This window comes from Ooceraea biroi, chromosome 2, assembly GCF_003672135.1.
Source record: "Ooceraea biroi isolate clonal line C1 chromosome 2, Obir_v5.4, whole genome shotgun sequence".
Classification (NCBI taxonomy): Eukaryota; Metazoa; Arthropoda; class Insecta; order Hymenoptera; family Formicidae; genus Ooceraea; species Ooceraea biroi.
This window is the reverse complement of record NC_039507.1, coordinates 15,833,308-15,858,777: the sequence shown is the minus strand read 5'-3', so window position 1 is coordinate 15,858,777 and position 25,470 is coordinate 15,833,308. Positions and strand designations below refer to the sequence as shown.

The following is a 25,470-nucleotide window of genomic DNA, read 5'->3' as shown; positions in this document are numbered from 1 at the left end:
ATTACGATGCATATCTCAACAAAGTTGAAAAATTACATAACAATCCTAACTTTCACATTTAAATTGCATCAAAATTTGTATTACATATATTATAAAATCCGAATATATTTTTCGAAATTCACGTAAATATTTTCATAGTACTCATACATTTTTCACTAGCTAACATATATCATGAGGGTTATTTATAAGCGGAGGTATTGAGAGATAAAAAGAAGAATATAATATTTTATTCATTCGCAGCGACGAGGATGCTTTTTATAGCGACAACAACAGCGTTGATTGCCATCGATGTTTGATTTACGCACACAGGCGCGCGTGCCACGTGACAGCCACTTATCGGAGCAGTGTCGGCTGTCAGGTCTAGTCTCTGCTCGCGAGTCGTAGTAACGCGAGGACGACGGATGCGACAACGTAGACGCGGAAATGGAGCCGGGCACGCTGGCGAGGGTGCTGCACGACTTCCTTACCACCGTCGACGGCGAGCTGAGTCTCTCCAAAGGGAATTATTTCCTGGTACCTGTCGTGAATCGGCACCTAACCTGCACGCGGACGGCCAAATGTGAACAGCTTGGAGATAATTGGAGTATTTTTCTGCATTCCAGATACATGAGATCATAGACAAGCACTGGTGCTTCGGTCAGTCTCAAGATAGAGTCGGCAAATTCCCCCTGAGCCATTTACACAAAACTGAGGTCCCTCAGCTTGGCGATACAGAAAGGTTGTTTGTTGCTGTAGCTGACTTTGTTGGGCAGGAAAGAGACGACTTATGTTTTGCACAAGGTAAGATCACTGTGATGAATTGTATCACATCATCACTATACTGCTGTTGAGCCAAAAACTCTGAAAAACTTTAAATTAATTTAATAAATTAATATATCACACGCACATCAAGTCTCAATATTAAATTAGATAAAAATGATAGTTTTAGACGTAAACTCTTTTGATACTAGGAGAGCTCGTAATCGGAACAAGGGACATAGGTTCAGGATGGTGCGTTGGCAGGACAGCTTCCAGGAATGGCATTTTTCCAATGACGCACACATGGGAGCTCGATACGACACTGATAAAAGTAATTTAATAAGACTATATCTCACTGATGTATCGACTATACATTGTGACTAATAAAAATAATACTCTTGCAGAAAACAATGAAGAAGTCGATAAAGAGAAGAGCCAGGGTGAAAACGACGTTAAAGGCGCAGCTCGACGAGGAGTTGGACCTCACCGCCGGTGAGACAGTCATTGTCACGGAGATTCTTGATGACGGCTGGTGTCGCGGGATCAAAGAGGACGGCAGGGAAGGTACATTTCCGGAAACATTCGTATCTTACACGGATGCGGGTGAGGATACGACCGATCAGGCACAAGTGGCACAGCTGATGGGGGACTCGAGCACCGTGGCGAACAACTTTGCACCTTCCTCGAGACCCTACAGTAACGTAGCTTACGAAGCTTCCAATGAAACCGCTCGCGCGAACTCTTACGTGAACGTGCCCGACGAGCCTGCTCCAAGTTACTTCGACCTGTTCCCGGAGGCCTCGGCGTCGACCGGCGACACGCAGCGCACCGCTCACGCGAATTCCGTCGACGTCAAACCGTATGCCATAACGTTGTACCCGTTCAACGCGCAGTTCCCGAACGAGTTGAGTTTCGGAGCGGGAGAGGTGGTTCATCTCGTCAGGCACATCGATTCCGAGTGGATAGAAGGCACGATCGACGCTGCGAAAGGCATCTTCCCATCGTCTTACGTCAACATCATAGTCGATTGCGTGGAAGCCGGGCAAGATCAAGCGCATTCCGAGCTGAACGTTCCCGCGAAGAAGGATGCGGATGCGCTGGACGCGGGCGCTATCGTGAACGTGCGGTTTACTTTCGACGCGCAGATGGACGGCGACCTAAGTGTCCAGGAAGGCGAGATTCTTACCGTTGTCGAGATGGCCAATGAGGATTGGGTAAACGTGAAGAATAAGAGCGGCCGGATCGGCTTGTGTCCGCGAGAGTACTTGAGCGTAACGTCCGTACAGCCGTCGGACAATCTGCAGGAATCGAACTTGGAAGACTTCGAGGATTTTGTGCTGATTAGGCACAAGGAGACGGGCGCGACCACGAACGAAGAGCAGAAGCCGAAGCGGATGTCGCAGCCTCACAGGCCGGCGCCGCCGGCTCCGGCTCCGGGCAGGACGCCGTTGCAGAAGGAAGTTGTCGCGAACGGAGAAGTACCTGTCCAAGTGGAGGGTCGGGATAATGAATCTGCAATCAGCAGCGCGGCCGATACGCGACAAAAACGTGCGGACCAACGGCAAAATGTGATATCCGAGTTAGTCATAACGGAGAAGGAGTACGTGCGCGACCTGAAATTAACATACGAGACGTTCAATCTACACGATCCGAGCTTCCTCGAGTCAAAGGGCATCGACGTCGTCACGTTGTTCGGGAATATCTTTGACGTTATTCAAGTCGCCGAGGAATTACTGGACATAATTTTGAGAGCCATGAAGGGTTGCGACGAGAGCTCGCAAACGATTGGGCCCTGCTTCGTGGAAATGGCTGAGAAACTGAAAAGTGTTTACGTCAAGTACTGCGGAAATCATGAGGCAGCGTTAGCTTTGCTGAAAAAGGTATTTCGTGTGTATATAAGCGGGATTTTAATTCACATGATTTGCCCATTGTGTATGTACAATTCAAAAAGTTCATGACAATTTATTTATTGTATTATCGAATCTCATCCGCTTGTATTTTAGTACGAAAATGATGAAAGTATCATGAAAGAATTTAACAAGGGAATCGAAAGGCTACGCCGTCAAGTTGCCTGCTTCGACATGAGCTCCATTCTGATAAAGCCAGTTCAAAGAATCCTAAAGTATCCGCTTATGTTGTACGAATTAATAAAAGTAAGTAACCCTACTAATTTTTCATACAATATATAATAAAGCATACGAGTAAAAATCTTGAAAACTGTAAATCCAATCCTGAGAAAAATTCTTTTTTCTCAGATTTGATATTAATGAGAAATATTCAAATAAATTGTTATATTGATTTTAGCGAAATTTTCAAGAGAATGATTTTAGTCCAATAAACATTTCGTATGCTCAACATTATTTTATATTATATTTTCACACGCGTGAACGATCATTTGTAGTGCACGGAAGATGATCACCCGGATAAAGCAGCTATAGAAGAGGCATGGCAGGCGATGACGAACGTGGCCAGTTACATCAACGAGTACAAACGCAGGAGAGATATCGTGTCGAAATATTTAGAGAATGATAACACCCTAATCAGCAAGATGTCGAAATTTAACATGCATTCCGTGGCCAAAATGTCCATGAGGCTGAGCACGAGACTGTCGGCGAGTCTCGGGCTGACGAATGTCGCGAGCGATACCGAGTTCGAGGAGCTCGAGAAGCAGTTCCGTGCCATGGAGAAGTGCACGTGGCAGTTGGCGAAGGATGTCGAACAATGTATCGCGCATTTGAGCGACGAGGCGATATCCGGTGAAGTAATATCCGAATTCCTCGTCAACTATTATCAGGGTAACCCAACTGCCGAGGTGAAAAAATTGGGAAACATAAGGTCCGTAATTTGGTCGCAGTACATGCAGGACTTTAAGTCGTGCGTCGATAAGAGAATCAGCGCGCCGTTGCATTTTCTTGCGACGCTGCTGGAAGGCCCAGCGGTATTGGTAGCGAAGAGGCACGATAAATTGCTGGATTATGACGCCGCCATTTCTAAGAGTGAGAAATACAAAGACTCAAGAATTGTAATTGTTGCATAATTTCGCACTTGTTTTTTTTATATAAGCAGTCTGCACCGTCGCCATCTCTGCCTCCACGATTCACTTGATCCTTGATGTTTCAGGTGCAGGAAGAGTTATTTACCGCCAAGAGTAATTACGAAGCCCTGAATCAGCAGTTGTTGGAGGAGCTGCCTATACTGCTGGACGCGACGACGAATATCTTAGTTAAATGCATCACTTCGTTCGCGAGCGCGAGAAAATTGCTGAACGGAAAAATCACCAAGCAATATCTAACGCTGTGCGAGGTACTTGGACGAAAATAATTGCGACGTGTATAATTCGAATGAAGAAAATGCAATTCTCTGTCCGCAGGCATCGCCGCATCTATCGTCGCAGGACGTGCTCGAGTCATTTCTCGTGAATCATAATCTAGTCTGGAATCAACTAACGCGTTTCGCGTTTGTTGGCACGAATCCTCGAACGGAGGAAAGCCAGTCGCAGCCGTGCACACAGACCGGAGAACAGAAATCTTCGCTGAGGAGAAAGTACACGGAGGATAAATTGTACGTGGTGATCGAGGACGTTGCCAGCACCTCCGCACTGGACGTGACCGCTGCGAGGGATACGCTGATCGCGGTCATAAAGAAACAGGACCCGATGGGAGACACGACCAGGTGGTACGTCGACACTGGAGCCACTCAAGGATTTTTGCCGTCGCAAAAATTGAGGCCGGCGCAGCGACAGAATCAGCACCACGATCAACCAGCGTCGGAGTCTGCCTCCGTCGCCGGCGGAAAGAGCTCCAGCCCTCCGAATTTGATGTCGCTGGATTCTCCTGAGAGGGAGGTCAAGCGGGAGGGGTCACATCTGAATGACTTGCTCTCGTTAGACGCGAATCAGGCGCCGAGAGTGAGCCATTACGGCAACGTCTCGGAGATGCCGAGAGTTCAGGTGTACCAAAACATACACAGCGAAGTTAGTACCTTAATACTCGTGGACCGCGCTTCTGTTAATATTCCTGTATTAACGTGACTCGATTTTCAGTTTTACTATGCGATGTACGATTTTGCTGGAAACATGCCCGGGACATTAGCCATTAATAACGGCCAGGCCCTGAGGCTGCTTAAACCTCATGACGAGAAAGGAAACGACGAATGGTGGCTCGTGGAAAATCGTGACGGTAAGCAAGGCTACGTTCCGCGGGATTATCTGAATTTGCCTGCTAAATCAAAATAATGATGATGGAATCCAATCGAGTTAAGGCATAAATTTATATTTATATGCAACTTTACCGTAAGATCGTAAATCATATTCGATTTTATTTACAATTATCCTGTAAGAGAGGGTATGGCAGCTTTACATTATTAAGAAAACTTATTGAGCTCATTATTTAGCTAAAATGTTACAAGAAGCTTTAGCTCATTCTGAAGTTTAAAGATCTAAAAAAAGAGATTAAATCCGATCAGAAAGTATTTGAATATAACTTCCTTAAAATCTGTTGTTAGTATTTAATTTACACTTGATATTTATATAATTATTCTTCAAGATTTTTATATACGTACATCGGTGTCGAGTTGTTATATACTTGTATAATTGTACATAGCGTTTTATCGAGAATAACATATTTTTGCTGTGATGATCGTATCTCCAATTGTACAGAATTAAGACTTGATATTATAGTATGGCAACTATGTTCTTGCTTAACAAATGGCTGCTAGAATGCCTTTTTGTTAGAAGAAATAATATATACTACAAGCCTATCAGATATACGTTTATGATCAAATTTTTCTATTTTATTACATTACATTACTTTCATACCCTTTTTACACAATTATACTGATATTTGTATAGATCTTTTAGTTGTAATGTTTAATGTATATACTGTTAGATTTTTCAAAAATCATGTACGTCGCTTCGCTTTACGAAGATAAATATTTGTAATAAAGATATTAATAAATTCATCGCGCGAATAATTCGAGTTTACCCTTTTAGTTAGGCTCAATTGCTGTTTCTGTTGAAGTTAGCGTTATTGATACTCTTTTATCTAAAGAAAATAATATTCATCCTTTAAGAGAATAAATTTGCCATTTCACTTAACTTCAAAGCATTGAACTTAAACAGTGATCATTATTTCGGTTGTTGAACAAACAATATACTCCTTGTCATTTAATCTTTTATCATTATATGTACAATATATCAATATAGATTTGAATCATGGTTACTAAAGGAGACCAAAACATTCAATACAGATAAGATAATTATTATTAGTAAGATTGAGGAAAATGAAACACACGTTATTAAAAAAAAGAAAGAAAATGTATTGAGGCTACATTATCGCCCTAATATAATGTGTTCACTGTTACAAACAACAGTATAGATACAATAATGCGACGCGCTAAACTATCTTCTAAATGTACGATACGATAAAAAATAAAAGGGTACATCTTAAAACGAACGAAACAGTCTTTCGAGATACAGCGACTTGCGACTGCATTGCGATTATCACTCGCGCTCGCGTCGTAAGCTTATTATGTGAACGGGCTTACGCTAACTTATACTAAATGAAAAGTTGAAGTGAATACTGATCTAATAATAAACAACAATCAACGAGATATCTTCCGGGCGCGGTTACACGCGCTCAATAAAGTTTTACTTGCGTCGCGCGACGTTCCAATTACTGGGATCGACTCGGAGATTATGCTCTTGCCACGTGCCAGCTAGCGATTTCTCGAAAACTCGGATCTCGGACCACGATTCCGCGAAACCATTGTTGGATATAACAAACACGCTCGTTCCTCTTGCCTCTTCGAAACGCAATTCCAGTGCACTCTTTCGCAGGTTGCAACTACGATCTAAATACAATCTCAGTAATGTACCGAGTAGAGAATTCTACCAAAATACACCATAGGTATTTGCGCAAATATTTGCACGATATCGCACAGTGACGTGTTATCGGTACAGTGAGGTAATCATAGATTAATCTAAAAAGCTCGCAGAAAGTGAATGTTAGATGTAGTCGCGCGTTGCATTGTTTTAAATTATGCTTTTTAAATTCAGTCATCATATCCGGACCGAAACAGGGCAAGTTTAGCGTCAGCACGTGTGTAATGATAGTGTTCAACGTGATATAAGTCTCTTAAGAAATATGTTGTTTAAAAAAGATGCTTAGAAAGAATTGTTCATCGCACCTGTAGGCCACGGACCGCGGAATCGGAACAGTATTTTAGATTCATTTACCTTACTCGTCGCATTTTTGAGCTATATAATCATCATTTTAAAATTACCTCACTATAGCGAGATGACACTTCACTTTTTAGAACTGATATTTACTGTAATTGACTCTAAATATACATACATGTTTGATTTTGTGTTGCAATATCACTGCATTATGCATTGTAGTGCATTCGCAAATATCGGACTTGCTTGAGTCTCGCAGCGATACTCTATACTGTGTCAGCGGTATATTTGTCGATATCTTTAATGATCGGAAAACGTCTCTTACAACAATAATACTAATGATTCTGTGGACCTGAATAATTGTGAGGAACATCAATCAACTGTCACTGGGAGACGTTTTTGAGTGAATACAAATAGCGACAGACACTGCTAACACGGTAAATAATATCGCTTGACGTGCTTAATTCGACAAGATCGTCACATTGCGTCTCACAGCGCAATCAAAGTAGAACGCCCGGTTCTATGAATCGCTGGTTAATCGTATAAAAATCTGCTCATATCCAATTTATATCAACAACCAAACAAATTGGTCTGCATTTTCTCGTCAAATTTGTATGTAAAAATTAACGAGACTATATTAACATATAATAACAAGAGAGACTGGGAATTCTTTAAGTAGAAAATTACATTTTAAATACGCCGAAAAATACAGACCTCTTTTTTAACTAACGAACATATAGCAGCGATATCAATTAAGTACTTTGTGAGACAAATTTTCGTCATTTTCGTTTATTTGTCTTAAGCAAAAGTTTTGCTTCTCGATTTCGGCATTTCTATTCAGTCGCTGATACTTAATAACTCCTTGTAGGTGTGTCAATATATTGGGATCACACAATTAGTTATTATCATGCACGTCATTTAATCTCAGCACGACAAGATCGAAAGAACATCGAATAACGATTATATTGCTTTCTTCATGTATTCTGTTTAGCAATTTCTGTCCAACGATTCTTAAACATGAAAACAATACCGTTTGCAACCCACAATCTTCACTTATTAATTGCTCCATCGTTCCATTGACGCGCTCGGTATCATCATATCTTGATTTACTTGTCCTAGCAAACGACAAATATTAGACATTCATTAACAGGAAGTAGAGATCGTCGCTCGTTTGGCGACCATGTTTCTTTCTAGTCGCAGCGACATTACTTTACGTCATTATCTCGTGTCATCCAAGTCGTTATCTCGCTTGTAATGTCAATTCGGCATGCGTGCGATTATCTTTGCATACTTGCGGAAGTTAATTATACGTCATGCAAAAAACGATGTCTATCTTAAAAGTGATTAATGAATGTTCTGCTTTTTTTTTATCAACGAATTTCTCTGGGGAAAGAAGCCCCACGGGAAAGACTTCGGTTTCTTATACGATGATTATATCTCCTTCAAAAATGGTGCGCTTCTCAACATTAAAAACAGCGATATGGAATACAGCGATGAAGTTACGCTACTCGTGCTTCGTGTTGTCGTTACATGGGATTTACTGAAGCAATGGTTAATGCTGAGCAAACGCCAACTGGGACGTTGTTCTTCGACTCCTCCATTATATGTGAAATATCACGTGACTCCTACAAAATCTTCGGCGGATCAAATCTTTCCTGATATCAACGCATCGTCGCATTTTGCTCCGTGAAAATCTCAGTGCTCGTGTTCGCGAATCGTCTCGCGGGACGTGCGCGTAGCAACATCTATTCTAAACCTCGGCCATACGGAACAACTACTTCCTCGCGCAATAGTTCCTGTGTATTCCGATTTCCTTCGAGCATCGGGCCTCCCAAACGCACACGCGATCGTACGATTCCCACTACCTGGACCGGTGTGACCGGTGTCCTGACTTTCCGATCATCGTCGTCGTCGAATCTATTGTTCGTCAATATGCGATCCGTGAGGAAATTTCTTGCGGGCGGTCCTCTAATCCGCGGGATAGAAGCGAAGGATCGCGCGGCCCTGGATCTCCGAGTGGCAAAGCTTCTGGACGACATCGAGGGCCTCCTCGGCCGGGTAAACGGTATGTGGGGGCGGCTCGATCTCACCAGAACCGACCAGTTGCACGAGCTCCTGCAACTGCTCCAGCGTGCCCAACTCCACCGGTTTGATAGACTGCTGCCTCTCCTCCACTCGTCGGCTGAATTTGGGCAGCAGCCGGTCGGCAACCTCCTTGATAACGAACACTACGCCGCCCTTGTTGAGGCACTGCATGCTGCGGTGGAGGTTGCGCGAAGTCGTGCCGAAGTCGATCACCACGTCCACCTGGCCGCCGCAGGCGTCCATTGTGCGCTCGATCAGCTGTTTCTCGTACAGGTCCTCGTTCCACTGTACGACGCTCACCCTGGAATCGAGGTGTCGACTATTGTTGGGTAAATCGAATAATACAATGGATAGTTGTATGCACTTTTAAAACGTAAGTTCCACTCAATAAGCGTTAGTTTGGAATGATCTTTTGTCTCAATGCTCCTCAAATTGCTCTTAAGTATATAAGAGTCATTTATTTTTAAATAAAGCTCTTAGCGTAACTTTCGAGTAAGTATTTACTTCTTACTTCCTACAAACTTGTTCAATTAATTTTTAAAACTTTATTCACTAATTGAGTAACAACTAATCTACTTTACTACTGGAGATCTAATTAAGCTATAATGAAGCTTACCGTTGAAATTCCTGAGCTATGAGAAGACCATCGTCCTTAAGAGTGGCTATCGTGGTGGTGACTCTATCTCTCATGTTGCTGAAGTGGTACGATGCGATTCTTAACGCCCATAAAGCGAGACCACCTGTGCCGACCACCAGAATTTTGCATACGCTCTTCTCACCTCTCTCCTTCAATAATGCCTATAACATGTCACGTATTAATATTTGAATTTATAATATTTATAATATTTGAATTTTCTTGCTTGATATTGCTATGTATGTTATAAAGTCAAAGTCTTAGCTTAAAAACAAGAATTTTCATAATGTTTTTGTTACATTTATTATAATTAAAAGTAGCTTACGTAAATCTTACGTGAACTTATAGCTAAACTGAAATTAAATTTACTGAGCCTTAGGATAAAATAATTGCTATCTAAATCACTAACTTTATCAGTTTTCTTTTATAAAGAATTTTACGTCCATTCTTACACGACTCAGCTTTGGCGATTTTACAAATTTATTCTTTAGCCATCTTTGATTTTATTTAATTAAATATAGAAATGATATTTGATAGAGTGTAATAAATGACAGATTAATCAATTATAATATACCTGCACATGTTCGTGAGCGGCGAAGACGGTGTTCATAGCGAGGAGTGCACCAGCCGGCAGCATAGCCGCTACGCTGAGCGACATATTGTCCGGGATCTTGATCAGGTACTTGAGGTCGTGCACTACCAGGTACTCAACGTAGCCGTTGGGGATGCCGTCGTAGGGATAGAGAATCACACGGTCGCCCAAGGCAAGTTCGCAATCCTCGGGCACGTCAGTGCCGAACGACTCGATCACACCAGCCACTTCGTAGCCGGGGAACAGGGCGGCATCGCGTACCCCATGATGCGGTGTGGAGACTGGGTAGTCGCTCTCCATGGACACATCAGCAGCCAGGCTGCTACCACTCGATACCGAAGTCAAGCTGGTGAGGCTCGGCGAACGTCGTGGATGATAACATGCACCGGCACACATTACCCGGATGCGGGCACCGTGCGCTGGCACATCCGGCACGGGCACGTCGAAGCTGAAGACGCAGTCGCGGCCGGTCACGCTCGGACTCTCGATGGAGAGTTGGCGGCACAGCTTATTCATCTTCTCTCTGCAACGGAAAATCGCCAATGTAAAGTTTCTGCGTGACGATCTATGTGGACATTTGATATGATAATTTCTTTTTTAATTAATTATCTTTTTGCATTATTATTACAGTGCAATGTACAAGTTTCTGCGTTAAAAAGAATAAGTTCAAATGTTATTTTTCAGAAGAGACAAAGGAGTTTAGATGTTTGTTGCAACTTGGAGTTTTCGGAATATTGTTAAATTTTTAATAAGAAATTTTATTTTAAGTTTGATCAACTAGCATGTGTAAACTTATTGAAGAACTTGTAGTAAATAATATATTTCAGCTCTTGTTTATCTTTACAAAACTCTGTGCAATTTCTCGAATATGTCACTTCATCAATAAATTTATTTCATAGTTATTTATTACGGCCTATAATTTCCAAGATGCTATGTTAGAGGGTAGGCAGATTATTAGCTCATATTCAGAACGCGTTTACAATGATAGCGCTTTCAAAGTGGCTTCTCTACCAATCAAGTAGGTTTTCAGTCATTTTTAGAGGCGTTTTTATCGTTTAATTGTAAGTTCTGGACGATAATATTTCTTTTATCATGGAATATGCATGGAGGGAGAGGGGGATATATCTCAGAGTTAAATACATCTTTACAGATACAATTAGTGTAAATAATTATATATAAAGATCTGTGTTCCTACCCCTTCCCACAGTTATATCTAATTCCATACAAATTAATAAAAAGACTTGGAAGTGCATGCAGAGGGTATTAACGATGTAATATTTTCCACTTGAAGTCCAGTTTCTCCGTTAGAGGCAGAGTTGTTATAAATAACTTATAGAGTGAGAGGAAAGTATGATTAATATCCAATTAATTAATACACAGTGGCATATCTCCCCTTTTCTGAAGTCGCATGTAAAACAATGCTAAAATTAGCGATAGTATATTGTTGGTGTCAATATGTCTATCAACGAAGATACCTGTCAAACGCGTGAACAGTACGAATCAGCTGTTTTAATCTTACCCGGCCAGGTGATCGGGGACCGTTTTTGCGGCAGAAGTTTTACTTACAAACGTTGTGTAAAAAACAGAAAACGTAACGTGCAGTCTTACAGCACTTTCAGTAAAAACAAACGTGGGTTTAAACAATTCTGTAGACATGTCATTGCGTCAAAAAATGATAATAAAAAATACTAAGTGACATTAATATATAAACGCATGATGTATCTTGATCAAATACATATATAACATCTTTTTAACAAATTGCAAAATGCTGAATTATAATAAATATTGAAATAATGAGGGATACTTTCGAGAATTATTTATTATGTGCTCCTTTATTTCTGCGAGCAGAGAGTAGTTTGAATTACTGTAATTTTATTAAGCATTTCATATTTTACTATCCGCACGAGTATTTATATAAAAGTTTTCAAAATAATTGAAATCCTAAATTGTAATTCAAAAGAATTCAATTTGCTAAAATCTGATATAATATACACTACCGCTTTTGAGTCATTAATGTGACTCACTATTCTTGCGTTGTTTCACGCAATGGAGAACAACGCAACAACGTAAAACTACATGTAAAAAACTTCATAATCACTTACCCCTTGTGAGATCTCGTTTCGTGAGTAACGGGCGCCATCGATTCCAAATCCACCGGCATAGCCGTTCAATTAAATACAAAATTTTCCAATATCACCGCACTTTTCCCACTTAAAACTTTCGCACTCCGTTAATCGCTTTCTTCAAAACCACTTCTAGCGATCAGTGAAACAATCAAAGAGATTTTTATTCCTGTCCCACCTATTATACGCAAATCTAACTTCTCTAATATCGCAAGAACTCGCGAACGATGAAGAACGGGATGAACGAGCACCCAGTACCTTCCTCTCTCAGCGCATGAAACGCACTAACTCGTTGCGTTGACGCACGTTCGTTTTTATACTGCTTGCCGGACGGGGTTCTTACGGTAAGGTGGTAGGGAAAGTGAACGCGGGGACGGGAGTGGAAGACACGCGTAGCACTCGCGGACCACGTGCAACGTCTGTTTTTCCTATGTTCCCTGGAGCACGCGAGCACGTCTGCTTTGCCGGGGGTCACGTGCGATGCGAAGGCGAAGCGTTTCGTTTTTGCACCGGCGATGAGATCACGAGGAGATGAGCTTTTAAGGAGTGCTGGAAATACCATCACGCACAGTACGGATTTTGTACAATCAATCTGAAACTACTGATTCTTTTTCGGCGAAATATTCTATGATGTTGCAGCACAAAACGATTTGGAGTGCATTCTGCAATTTTTAAATAAACGCTGCACTTGAACTTACGTTTCATTACGAATAATTGCGTTTGAAATTAAATAAAAAATTAAGATCTTCTGTTATAATGTTTCAAATGTCCGTAGATTCAGAAAGAGCACTTGTCTTCAGGAAGTTTTAATTTACAAGTTACAAAATCTTCCGAAAACGTCGCTCGCGAATAATGGGTAATCTTAAGGCTCGAATGTTTATAAGCAAATAATTCTAATCGAAAAAACAGAAGTTTTTAGTATTTATCTTGACGTTGCTGAATATTTATCGTGCGGAACAGGATGATTCATGCATTCATTCTGTTGTCTGAAATCTTAATTACTTAGACGTAATTCTTTGTTTCATAAATTCATGAGACATCTACGAATACATTATCTGGGTAGTATTGGCTGGTTGTTTGGGATATAATCGTACGATTACGCGATTACGCACGCAATATTTGCATTGAGATCATTTTTGCATAATACGCGAAAAACAACAATTAATTATCAGGAATTTTATCATTTTTGTTGATACTCCAGAACGTAATAATGGAAGTATCATCTGTTTATTAATGCATCATTAGATAATGTGATGTTGTTGAATATGTTAATTGTTATTAATTCTCTGTAGTAGACCAATTAGTTCTCATTTGTCACATATTGTAAGATATTGTTGTTTTTCTTTGATTTAAACGAGGAAAAGTGATTTGATTAACACTTATTGTGCATAATTGAAAGATATACATGGCGATAATACATTGATGTTCTGATAATTTAAATTAAAATACGATAACTTTTGTTTAAATTTGTACAAACATTATATAACTCTTATTTATCAATTTTAATTGGTATCTATATCGTAATAATCAACATTATCGTATTCATCACGCCCAAATAAGAAGAAACGGTTTATCTATGTTTGTTTTTATATTTTAAATTTTTATATTTTGTTTTCTGAGATTCGATTGCATTTTAAATTGATTCATTGTTAAACAGGTATAAATATATTTTATTAAAATTTTATTAAAATAGAATAATAATCTTTTAATCACAGCGTTTACTTTTGTTTACGAAAATGAATTATTTCCAGTTATGAAAAAATAGAGTAAAAAATACTCTGTAAGTTAATATTTTTAGTGCTTCTTCTGTAAGTTTTTAAATGAATAAGTTATCTAGCTGTTTTCTTCCCCCCCCCCTTTCCTCTTATCCGAATAATTCGTTTGCTGAGATTATAGCTTATCTATATATGATTTTTTGGATTCATATGCTGCGTAAGAGATAATATGTACTTTTCTGCCGTCAAGAATGCTACATGCAACGCCAGAGTTTATCTCTTTGCTGAAAGCGCATATGTGAACACCATAGCAGAAATGTTATACGCTATTTTTGACGACTGCTAATATGATTTGCGCGGATGTTGACTCTCCATTATCGCATACATTTTTAAGCCGACACGCCATAAAGTATTGATATTCTACATATCGCACAATGCAAGGCAATCCATTTGAAATTCCGGAAGTGCATGGTTCAATGCGTTACTGAAATACTCGCGAAATGAGGCTAACATGTTCACGATTACGTCGCGGTTATGCGATGATCAAGAAAATACATACCACCATATTAAAATAATCGAGAAACTATGAGTAACGTATCACTTTGCATAAGTTAATTTGTGACCTTAACATTATTTATAAAAAAAGTCATATTTAATAAATCTTAAAAATTCTATATTTTTTTATTTAAATCTTTCACTTTTTAGAAATGTAAGAAAAATAAATTTATAATAATATTATATTATTTTACACAAATCTCGATATACAAGCACTACTTGTATTGTTTATGAATTTTATTTATGCTAAAATATAATAGCATACATAAAGGAAAAAAATGAAATTGTTTTCAGAGATACATTAATTTGAGCCTTGATCTCACAAGACGAAAGCGTTTATCATTAATTTTTTGTGATTCGCACTGCTGGAGAAAATATGTAAAAAGTGCGCTCTGTAAAAAAAAGAAATATACATAGAGTAGCCCATTACGTAAGTCTCAGTAGGATGATCGAATCATGATTTGATCATCGCTCGACCTCAATAGAAATCAAACAGACAACACATTTATCATAAACCAGTCCTGGTGGAGGCGTGTCCGTATACGTATCCGTTAATGATAATCATATGCTAAAGTTCGTGCATATAAATACAAACTACGAATTAACGACCATTTCACAGACATTAATTGATAATATCATCAACACTGTGATAACGATCGTATCAAGATATATCGGAAGTCAAAACAGTTGTGGAGTTTCTTCTTGCGGGTAGAGCAATCAAATGTGAGATGATAGGTATATCGCGGTATATCGTACGTCGAAATTAATTTGATTAAGACATCTTATCGCTTTTGAACAACTTAATTGATTCAGAATCTGACAAAAGTGTTTTCGCGGATAATTTAGATTAGGAACGAAGAGAATCGTGAAAAAATAAATTTCAATTTGGTTCATGTCAAATATATGTTAAATGTTTGTTACATTGCATTGAATTATTAATTTATAATTGTATATTGATATAAAATATTAAGTCTAATAAGACTATACACATGCACAAAACTTGATATTATACATAATTATAAATTTATTACAAAATGGTTATATCTTGATTTTTTCTAAATTGGCATAAAATTTATTATAGAACTTGGCATAAAAAATATTTAATCGAACGTGCTTTTTGTTATAAATGCGAAAAGATTTATATATTTTTAATAGCGGATGTACCACTTTGTGAAGATACTTAGGCATGATTACGCTTCGTGAGAATTAATATTGTCGGAGGGGAATTAAATGAGAGGAAAAGAGCGGGAGAAATCTCTTCTATCTCTTCTCTAGCCTGATACTAATTCTCAAATCTATCTTATGCGAGAATCCCGTTTGCTATCTGATACAAACACGTCGAAGCTGTATACGCACTTGGCAACATTCAGAAGATTCTTTTTCATGTCAAGTTTATAAAATGACTCATGTTTGCGATTTCTCTTAAACAGTGCAAAATTTTCTAAACACTTTATTAGAAGACTTTCTTATTTTTTCTTTTTTTATCAATTAACAAAGAGTCTTCTCTTGTACGTGCAATTGAAATATGTATACAGCTTAAAATGTCACACAGGTTTTCCCAAAAAGATTTTGTTGTCTAAATGAAGTGCAATCAGTGTTATCGAAACAATTAAAAAGATATGCAAGTCATTATTAACTGTCACGGTCGGCGATCGGTGATCTCTCTTGTGATAAAACTTAGCTCAATATATCAAAATGCACTTTGAACAAATCTAAATTGATACTGTGATCTTTCTATTAGGGAGTACTTCAATTTATTTAGTCTAAATCTAAACCATATAGAAATTATATTTGGCATTACACTATGAATGAAGTCTTCAAATGCGATTATTTATTTATAAAGATTGCATTAAAAAATTTATTCTTTGTAGTTCGAATCTATATTATTATTTTTAACGCTTTAATACAAACTCTGAATCAATATTTAGCAGCTTGATCTGTTGAATTATTTATGCAGCCCGATCCCTGCGTGATCGTGTGATCTATCTGCAAATAAATAACGATAGTGAAATGGAAATGCGTTTTACTTATAAGATGGGCTTGGATTCCGTTTCTCGATAATAATCATTTTATTGACGTTCCTAAGTCTGCGTCATAAGATTTTCTCAAGTTAAATGAAGTTATCAGGAAAACAACATCGTTGCAATTATCATGATGTAGATAAACCCTCAGAAATACCTATCGCGAGCAAAGTTTTAAACTCACGGTTCTTTGTTTGAAGTACGGGAAACTTTGCACATAATTAAAAATCTCAGAAATGTTATAACAATTAATCAAAGTTTGACAAATTAAATTATATATCCACTAATAATCATAGCCCAAAAGGACTAAGTATATTATCAGTATAGCTCGTAAGTGTTAATAGTAATTAATCTGATTCAAAAAAGCATGCTGATTAATCGCTCGTATAATATATAAAAGCAATTGCAGCAAACTTGTTCTGACGTTATTGATAACTTGTTCCACTGCGCAATTGATTTATACTTGATAATAATCTATTCGAACACAGTTTCTTTTTACAATTTTTCGATACTAATTATATCTATATAACTAGGAGTTAATTAACATTCTATTAATATAAAACTGGAATATTATTTAAAATGAATTAAACAGCAAGAATTCTACATTTATTATTAGTAATGATTATTGCACTAATCAGCTTTGATATTTTTAACGACAAAAATCCGATTTCAAAATCAAATAATCCGATGCGCAATGCATGCAATTATGTTTGTTATCTTGAAATACTGATTAATCCATGCGCAGTTTTATTTTTTAGTATTCTACGATACGTTTACGTCACAGCGCTTGTCGAGTTAGTGATTTCAAGGATGTTTAGTCAGGATAAACAGATATGCGTCTCATTGGACATTCCAGATTCAATTTAACGACGACAACACACTTTATTATTTCTGTTAAAAGTATCACTATTGATAATGATAATTAACGATTATTGTATCGCGGATTTTTATGACAGTGTTGCGGTATCGATTTTCCGGTTTTTTATTCATGCGGCTGTTTCACACTCTCTTGGAAATCGATGTCTTTCGCGACATTGTGCAAGCGTTACGTTGCTCGACTGCACCTTTGGATCTCTTCTATTAGTAGCGAGTAAGTCGGTATAGTCTATTCGAGGTCTTATATCACTTGACCTATTTTAATGGAAACACGTGTGATAAAGCAAGCCCTTTAATAAAGAATTTACCCACTGATATACTTGCGGTGGACTTTGTGTTCGGTGCGAATAGCAAACTAATTTATCTGTTTACATGAGCTAAGAATAGTGAGAGAATTGTAGCATTTGTAAAAATAGAATATATTCCTAAAGATCGTATTAAGATTTAAATATAACATGTATATTCAATTTACGAAAGCTTCCGTATTATTTAATCGCTTATGACTCTGGAGCAATTTATTATATTTTTATTAATGAAAAGTTTATACAAAATTGATGAAATAAATAAATAAAAATAAATCGAAGGTACGTACTATACTAAAAAACTTATGTAACGTTTTGCTTAATTCTTAAAATCACATTCATATTGTTTTATATTTTATTTGTAAAAATAGAGAAATCAGAAGCAATTGTAGTGGCAGCTGGAGCAAACAAAGAGATTCACACGCCGCGACGCAGTAACGCTGAGCACAAAGAAGCTGTTTGCCACGAGGAGCATGCGTGAAGCGTACGTTCGATTCACTCGAAGCTTTTCAAAAATAGCTCTTTATTCCGTTGTATGCTCATGCAAAAATTAAGAATATCATCCACACTGCTAATCAGATGTCCACTCCAAGTCGAAGGATGTAATTAATTATTCGGAGCGAATAATTGTATAAAAAGAATAGAGCGAATTAAATCGATTTTCACAAAACATATAAATTTTTTCCATTGTATAGACCTGCAAGTCAGTGATATCCAATAAATCCAAAATTCCTACGCTGAAGTGGATAAACGCAAAAACTGTACTCTTGCCTTTTCCACCTCATTTCATCGTACAGAGAAGCAGGTCGAGTCACCGACCGTAACCATGCCAGTGTCTTTGTCCGCACGTTCGTGGTGCACCGTACTAGAATCAGCTGACAGTGCTCCGTGATGGTGAATGTTCAAGAGGAGAAAACGCTCGGCGTGCTTGAGATTTCCTTTCAAGACTTTCATGTTTAACGTCGTTGCGTCGATCATCGCTTGTTTTTCTCGCATATTAACTGGCTCACCTCATTACCTTTCATTTTTCAAAGCAGCGTTTGAAATATTTTAATTTCAGCAATCATTCTCTCCTCTTCATCCTCCATCCCAGATATCAGCACGGATGAAGAGAGATGAAGAGAAAATGTCGATAAGAAACTTATATGTTGCCGAAGGTAGACAATAAACTTAACAAATAAGTATTGCATGGAGTTATATCGAGTACCGAAAAAAAACTATTATTGCTGAGCTGCTGAGATCAATAGGAATCCGGTTTACCGGTGCTCATCATGCTGTTCAATCTTGCGTTTTAAAAGTATGAGACAATTTCACACTTCTGGCCTCGTATTGCTATTCATGCACGATCCCTTTTCATGCTGCGTATACGTCATGGATATTTTTCAAGTGATCACCATTCGCAGTTACGGGGACAGCTAACTATAGAATTAATATTAAAAAAAGAGAGAGAAAAGACACGATGATAAACACGTACAGTGAGCCAAAGAATGAAGAACATTGTTTAATTTTTAACGTTACCGCACGTTTTCTGATAACTCTCGGAAGATGCAACGCGGAGAATCGCGAGGCCGAGCGATTGGCGAGTGGGCAAAATTAATAACATGAGCAATCAACTGTGAGCAACATTTCTCAGTTCTGTTTCAGATGCATTACAGAGCTCTCAGTCTCCTAGAAACATAAATTCTAGGAGACTACAGATCTTGTTTCTCTTGTAGATTACATGTAGATGTAGACATTTCACACGTAGATCCATTCGTAGCGCAATTGCAGCTACTTTTCATCGAGTCATGCAACCAATCTCTTAACAATCGATTTGTAGAGCATCAGAATTCTTTCTGCACACCCTGTATACCTCGAACGGGGTATCCGAGGGTTAAACCTATGGAGGATACCGTCTGTGGCACCGTCGCAGGTGTCGGACAAACGGCCAGGATGTATGTGTTGGCACGGTTGTGGCAGTGTACCACGAAGGGGGGGAAGTCGGTCGATGCCGCGGAACCGTGGCACGCTGGAATCACGTGCACATCAGCAGGCATCCGCGTGTTCAGCCGTGCTGATCCGCTTGGAACACCGTACTCTTAGCTTCGCAAGTATAATGCCCAGCCAGCCCGTGCAGTGTTGCAGGCGTTTCTAGTCCTCTTCCTTCCCAACGATCTCGAGCAGTAAAAGTAAAGAAGATACATGTACATTGTATATCTTGAAGATGATCTTATGTCAGTCTCACGAGGACCTTGACGAGTTTTTCTGTTTGATAACATGGTATTTCTGGAATCACTTAGCAGGCTGAAATATTGTGTATATTTCTTATTCTTCTCGGATTAGTCAGCACTCTCTACGATCTTCGAATAGTACGATAAACCAAGAAGAGATGAGTTTTGCAATCAAGATTGCTGTTGTGCATTTCCCTTATTTTTAGTAATATTTTAAAGTACGAACACACTTCAATAGTAATAATTTTAAATATGATAATAATTAAATAATAATTTTAATTATAATAATAATTTTAAATAATAAAATATTTTAATAATAATCTGTACTAATGGTTTGCTGAAAATATTTGAAACTTTCTCGAAAGATGACATTTCCGAGTGAGCATTTCATGAAATATCGTCGTTTGACAAAGCGCATAGCTCACAATTAGCAGGTGGCTTTCTCAGACGTACGTTTTACTCTGTTCATTCAGTCGGTATCACCAGCTGCAGTTGGACTGCAGAGGGGCCGTTGACACCCACTAAGGCCGCACGTATTCATAAAAGGAAGCGCTTGTGTGCCTTTTACGTTGCCGCTTCGTGCATCGCGTTTCGTAACTCCGCGACGCGACGGCCAAGGCGATCACGGCATCAGCACCTGACAATCCATCGTTAACGTAGTCTAGAAATGTGATGTGTTTTTTATTTTTAACAAAAAACGATATGGCAACGCGTCGTGAGATGACCGCATCACCGCTGCTTTTTGCTACGCGCGTTGTTTGTGCTCGCAAATCGCGTGATTTTCGTGACATCGATATTAAATCGATAATAAATCGCTGACTTTGATTTTGCATTTTACGATGAATTGGGAGCACGAGGTCATGAGCCTTTTCATTCCGGAAGATAAGCAGAAACGGACGGAGATAACCAGTGCAACTGGTATTGCTGATAAAGATAGTGCGTTGCACGTTCAAACGACCTGATATAATAAATAACTGCAAAGTATATTAATCATTGCGAGCTCCAAATGCACTTGTCGTTGGAAAAGTATTTTTGCGCTGTTTTATTATTTCTCTTCGTTCAATCTAGGCTCAATTTTCAAATTTTCTTCTATGTGCGAATTTTGTGACCGAAAGAGAAAAAAAAAATATGTTTGCTTTACGACGTAAAATAAAAATAGTTTAACGGAAGCTGTGCATTACGGAAATATAACACTGTTCCATTATTGTCCTATCTGAATTCAAACAATTGTCGCGCATCATTCAAATGTGTGCGGAAAATAGAGCTTGGCCAACTCTGTAGATGACTTCACATAGATCGCTGACCCAATCTAGAGGATCGTAATGATTCTCGTCTCGTTTATTAGTTTGACGGGGACTTGACGAGTGCCGGCTGATGTGCATACATTGATCGGTCACTCGAACGAGGTCAGCCGTACGTTTGAAGGTGTCAGCGCAAAGCGAGCGGAATGATAATGTTGCAGCGATTGAGTGATTGGTCTCACCTTGCAATCGATGATAAAAATGTCTCTGTTACCGTTGCACAAATAAAATATTCGTTTTAGAGATGTTAATCTTGATCATCTGTTGCATGTACAGGGTCCATAAATCTCTCTCATCAATCTTTAATGTTGTTGCGTAAATAATATGTATGTCTCTTAACAAGAGCTGCTTTTTGCGTTGTTTGTAGATAACTCTTGACATGTGTTATTTTCTCACAAGTCGCTGCACAATTCGATGCCTGTGCATCATTTATCTTGTCGTCTGTCACTTATAGTTCAATAGTGATCACAATAGTTGCATCGACAGTTCTGTGAACGGCATTGTTTATGCGTTTGCTGCAACGTCATCTTCGAAAGATGGAGACTTCTTCTTACACGAGACTTTGCGCAGTTATCGATTTCACAAAAGATGACCCTCAGCCACAGAGTCCTTCATCCTTCATACACGTTTTATTAAATAATCGAAGACTATAGAGTGACACGATCACAGTGTGTTCAAGCCTGGATTACGAGAGAACAATTTGATTGCTTCACCTTCCGATACGGTGCAGAGGTTGATGACCTGTGCGGGAAAGTCTTGTCTAGATTTTCTTTAAACTTCAGCTATACTTTTTCTAGAACGCTTTACTTTTAATTTTTACTATGTTGCGAGTTTGTAATAATCTTGTCTGTATTATAAACTTATATACTTTTATAAAACAAGCATTCTATATTTGTATATAACTTTCATATTTATAATTATCTCTCTCTCTCTTGAGAATTTTAAGAATCATTCTCATTTTCAAATTATTTTAATTTCAAATGAGCAATTATTTTTATTAAATATGATATTTAAAATTTTATATTCCATTGTGGAAATTCATAATCTATTTGTTTTATTAAAAACATTTTTTGATAACAAAATAATATATTTCTTTTATAGAATTTCATTTATGTATATACACTGTGAAATCGTTTCATTAATGATAATAACTGTAACAAATATAATTTTGTTAACAATAATAAATAAGCTCTATAATATATAAGGAAAATGATAAGGTTGAGAGCGACGCAAGGTGTCCGTGCTTTGCAACGCTCTCAACCTTATCATTTTCCTTATAATTTTGTTACTTCATTTTATTCTACGTTTTCTGTTTGTTAAAAATTTTTAATATGACACAATTGACAGTATATTCTTTTTTCAAAGCGTTTTACTGGATAAGATAAGCTTATCCTGAAATAATGACCATTACCACAAGTAACAAGTTATATCAATATTATAATAGCTGTAGAAAGATATGATATGTGGAAAGAGATGAACAACAGTTGAATGATAGAATTCGAAAGGAAATTACATATTTTAAATAATAATATGACAAACACTACTCAATATCGATTTCTCCACATTCCGCAAAATACAGCTAAAACCAAAATAATTCTTATGAAAAGATGAATTTAACAATAATTAACTAATAATAAATATTTACGATCTTTTAACAACCAATTAAGGGATTGATCGTTGATTGGTGACGCAAATGCACGTACGTTTCTTACTCTGAAACAACAGTTCTGTTAGAGGACAGTGAGCAATTAGATGATGTCACGAGTGAATTCGACTATATATAATAAGTGATTTCAAGCTGGTTGAATGATTGCCTCTGGACTTTGTACCATTCAATTGGAGCAATAATGTTAGTCCCACGCGTTTTCAATTCAATATTTCGACAATACTTCGCACGTCATTTTATTGTAAAAAATAAGACAGATTGAACATTAATTATTGCATCTGTCAAGATGAATAAAAAAATTTAATTAATCTGTTATTGTTGGATTTACGTCACTATAATAAATATATTTAATCACAGCAAACATTGGTGAAGAGTAATTTGAAGCATTTCGATTTCAAAAACATAAGCAAATCGATTATTACGTCAATCCTACTTATTTTCTGGAAAAGTTAATTGAGACGAACTGCGCATGTTACAGACCCAGCCATTGTTTACATCCACAGGCTCGGGCAAGCGCTTAAAGTAACGAAGAACTGTTGCTTTCGGAAAAATATTTTAACAGTGTAGAATAATGATACCGCTTTTTAGTCTATTTTCGTTCCGTATGAATAAGTAGACGATCACATAAGTATCGATTATTAGCCGATGCGTAACGCATCCTACACATACAAGTCCACCAGTCAGCTGTTCGCGAAGTGACAGGCAGGTGTTCGGTGACGCAATGTTGCTAGCGTTGCGCGGAAAAACCGAATCATGCCAATAATCGCGTTCTGGAGTAACTAAACACCTGAATTATAATTTATGATAATATTTAACGCGATTTTTCTGATTTTCTCGTTTGCAATCTATATATCATGAAATGTCAATTCACTAAGAGAGAACAAGAATCCGTCAAAGTTCAGCTGCAAGATTACGTCACAGCAATTGAGCAACAGGATAAACACGACAATTACGCTACTATCAGCATGCCTGCTGATGATAATGACTGGAATGGGCTGTGAGACCAAAATAGAATAATTGTCTCTGATGTCCTCTGATTACGAACAATAAAAACTGCGTATGAACTTGTTAATACTGTTAGTTAAGTCTGTTAAGAGTCTGTGCAAGAAAAGTATTAATAGTGCATTTTGGTGTTCTACTTATACAATATTTTCCCTCTCCCATGGGAAGTTTCTTGACGTTTAGCAGGGCAGGTTTAAGTCAAGTTTTGCCTAATTTCAAAATCAGCAAGGAAGTGTTAAGCAGCAAGCAGCCATTTTTAGCACGACGTAAAAATGACATATTGATTGTACAAGGCTATATATTCTTAACGAAATAAATTCTTAGAGTGTAACAAATACTCAGTCTCTTCTGTCTCTCCTTGAAAATGAAATACTTGCACCTTCTTCACCAAGTACCAAGTATTAGACAAATTTTTCCGCACCAAGCAAGTCGACCATTTTATCCGCACAGAGATATTTTTAAATATCCATATTAATACAAAACACCTAAGTTCACAAAATCAAAAACACAAAATAAAGATTCAAAGATGACTTCCGTTGCTGTGCATTACGCTGTGTTGATCGCTCGCACCGAACGTTCACAAAGTGTCAAGGGCCTTTCTGCGTCGCGGATTGTCAAGCGTTCTCGGACAGCTGCGAGGGAAATTTGGGAAGGGCGAATCAAGGTCGTGCTCTCACCTTGAAGATCGATCGCGTCGAAGGCGTCAGTGACGAGCGACGACCACGGGGAAACGATGGCGATCGGCGAGCGATACACCTCAGACTCGTCGGCGCGAGCTCACGCGTCCTCGCGGAAAATTGCTGATCGCTTGCTGCTAGACGCGACGAAGCTGCGTAGGGTTCTGATCGGTCTGATGGAGGACAGGGCCTTCTCCGACGAGAGCGCTTCAAGGGAACCACGCCATCGCGCCATCGCGCCGACTCCGAAAAGTCTGCAAAGCCGACATGGGAGACCCGTGGAAGGGATGTACCATCGATCGTTCCTACAACATGAGGTCTATGGCCTTTACCTGTCGAATCCTCTTCCATCGAGATGTGAGAACTTGTACTTTCAGTGGCAGAAATATAGGTGACGGGAGAGACACGAGTATCGCCCCCTTGTTATTAATAAGTTACTCTAAATTACTATCATGCGCTTCTCCTTTGACCAATTTGAAGCTAATTTTTCTTTGAAAAAAATATTCACACATTGCTCTTTGCAAGTAGTAACAAGTAGAGATTTGTAATAAAGCTTTCAGGACCGAATGTATAACGTTATTTCTAATTTTGTTTCAAAAGTTAGGAGAAAAATGGATAGTTTGAAATTTAGGAAAATTAATTTTAAATTGGTCAGACAATTTCTAAATGGAAAAATCTTTTACTAATAATGCCTTCAGAAAAATTAAGAAAATAATGCGTAAAAAGGATGATACTCGAATAGAGAGAGTTATTCTTATAATAATCAGGATTAATAATAATAATTTAAAGTTAAATCAT

The 25,470-nt window shown here is 38.2% G+C and overlaps 2 protein-coding genes across 4 annotated transcripts; one reads left to right on the top strand and one right to left on the bottom strand.

Annotated features, from left to right (window-relative positions):
• Nucleotides 1-240: 240 nt before the first annotated feature.
• Nucleotides 241-5,706, top strand: LOC105280131 (dynamin-binding protein). Its single transcript, XM_011340388.3, has 9 exons — nucleotides 241-513; nucleotides 603-780; nucleotides 951-1,069; nucleotides 1,143-2,618; nucleotides 2,742-2,891; nucleotides 3,140-3,760; nucleotides 3,859-4,041; nucleotides 4,109-4,711; nucleotides 4,781-5,706. Exons 1-9 carry the CDS (start codon nucleotides 424-426, stop codon nucleotides 4,970-4,972), a joined length of 3,612 nt encoding a protein of 1,203 aa, XP_011338690.1. The 5' UTR covers nucleotides 241-423; the 3' UTR covers nucleotides 4,973-5,706.
• A 329-nt stretch (nucleotides 5,707-6,035) lies between these two features.
• On the bottom strand, nucleotides 6,036-24,839 carry LOC105280132. Of its 3 annotated transcripts, XM_011340389.3 has the most exons (5): nucleotides 24,673-24,839; nucleotides 12,327-12,896; nucleotides 10,207-10,747; nucleotides 9,615-9,796; nucleotides 6,036-9,317 (listed from the first exon to the last, which is right to left on the bottom strand). In XM_011340389.3, exons 2-5 carry the CDS (start codon nucleotides 12,383-12,385, stop codon nucleotides 8,882-8,884), a joined length of 1,218 nt encoding a protein of 405 aa, XP_011338691.1. In that variant the 5' UTR covers nucleotides 12,386-12,896; nucleotides 24,673-24,839; the 3' UTR covers nucleotides 6,036-8,881. The 3 variants fall into 3 exon arrangements, with proteins under 3 accessions (XP_011338691.1, XP_011338693.1, XP_011338692.1); XM_011340391.3 differs by lacking the exon at nucleotides 12,327-12,896 and having other exon boundaries at nucleotides 24,673-24,830; XM_011340390.1 differs by lacking the exon at nucleotides 24,673-24,839 and having other exon boundaries at nucleotides 6,036-9,299.
• Between the last annotated feature and the right edge of the window lie 631 nt (nucleotides 24,840-25,470).

What these genes read in the sequence shown, in the direction of transcription:
- LOC105280131 (XM_011340388.3), top strand. Translation starts at nt 424, where the DNA reads ATGGAGCCGGGCACGCTGGCGAGGGTGCTGCACGACTTCCTTACCACC. An exon ending in CCAAAGGGAATTATTTCCTG is followed by an intron (nt 514 to 602) that starts GTACCTGTCGTG and finishes TCTGCATTCCAG; the next exon opens with ATACATGAGATCATAGACAA. An exon ending in CGACTTATGTTTTGCACAAG is followed by an intron (nt 781 to 950) that starts GTAAGATCACTG and finishes TTTTGATACTAG; the next exon opens with GAGAGCTCGTAATCGGAACA.
- LOC105280132 (XM_011340389.3), bottom strand. Translation starts at nt 12,385, where the DNA reads ATGCCGGTGGATTTGGAATCGATGGCGCCCGTTACTCACGAAACGAGA. An exon ending in GAAACGAGATCTCACAAGGG is followed by an intron (nt 10,748 to 12,326) that starts GTAAGTGATTAT and finishes TTTCCGTTGCAG; the next exon opens with AGAGAAGATGAATAAGCTGT. An exon ending in ATAGCTCAGGAATTTCAACG is followed by an intron (nt 9,318 to 9,614) that starts GTAAGCTTCATT and finishes ACCCAACAATAG; the next exon opens with TCGACACCTCGATTCCAGGG.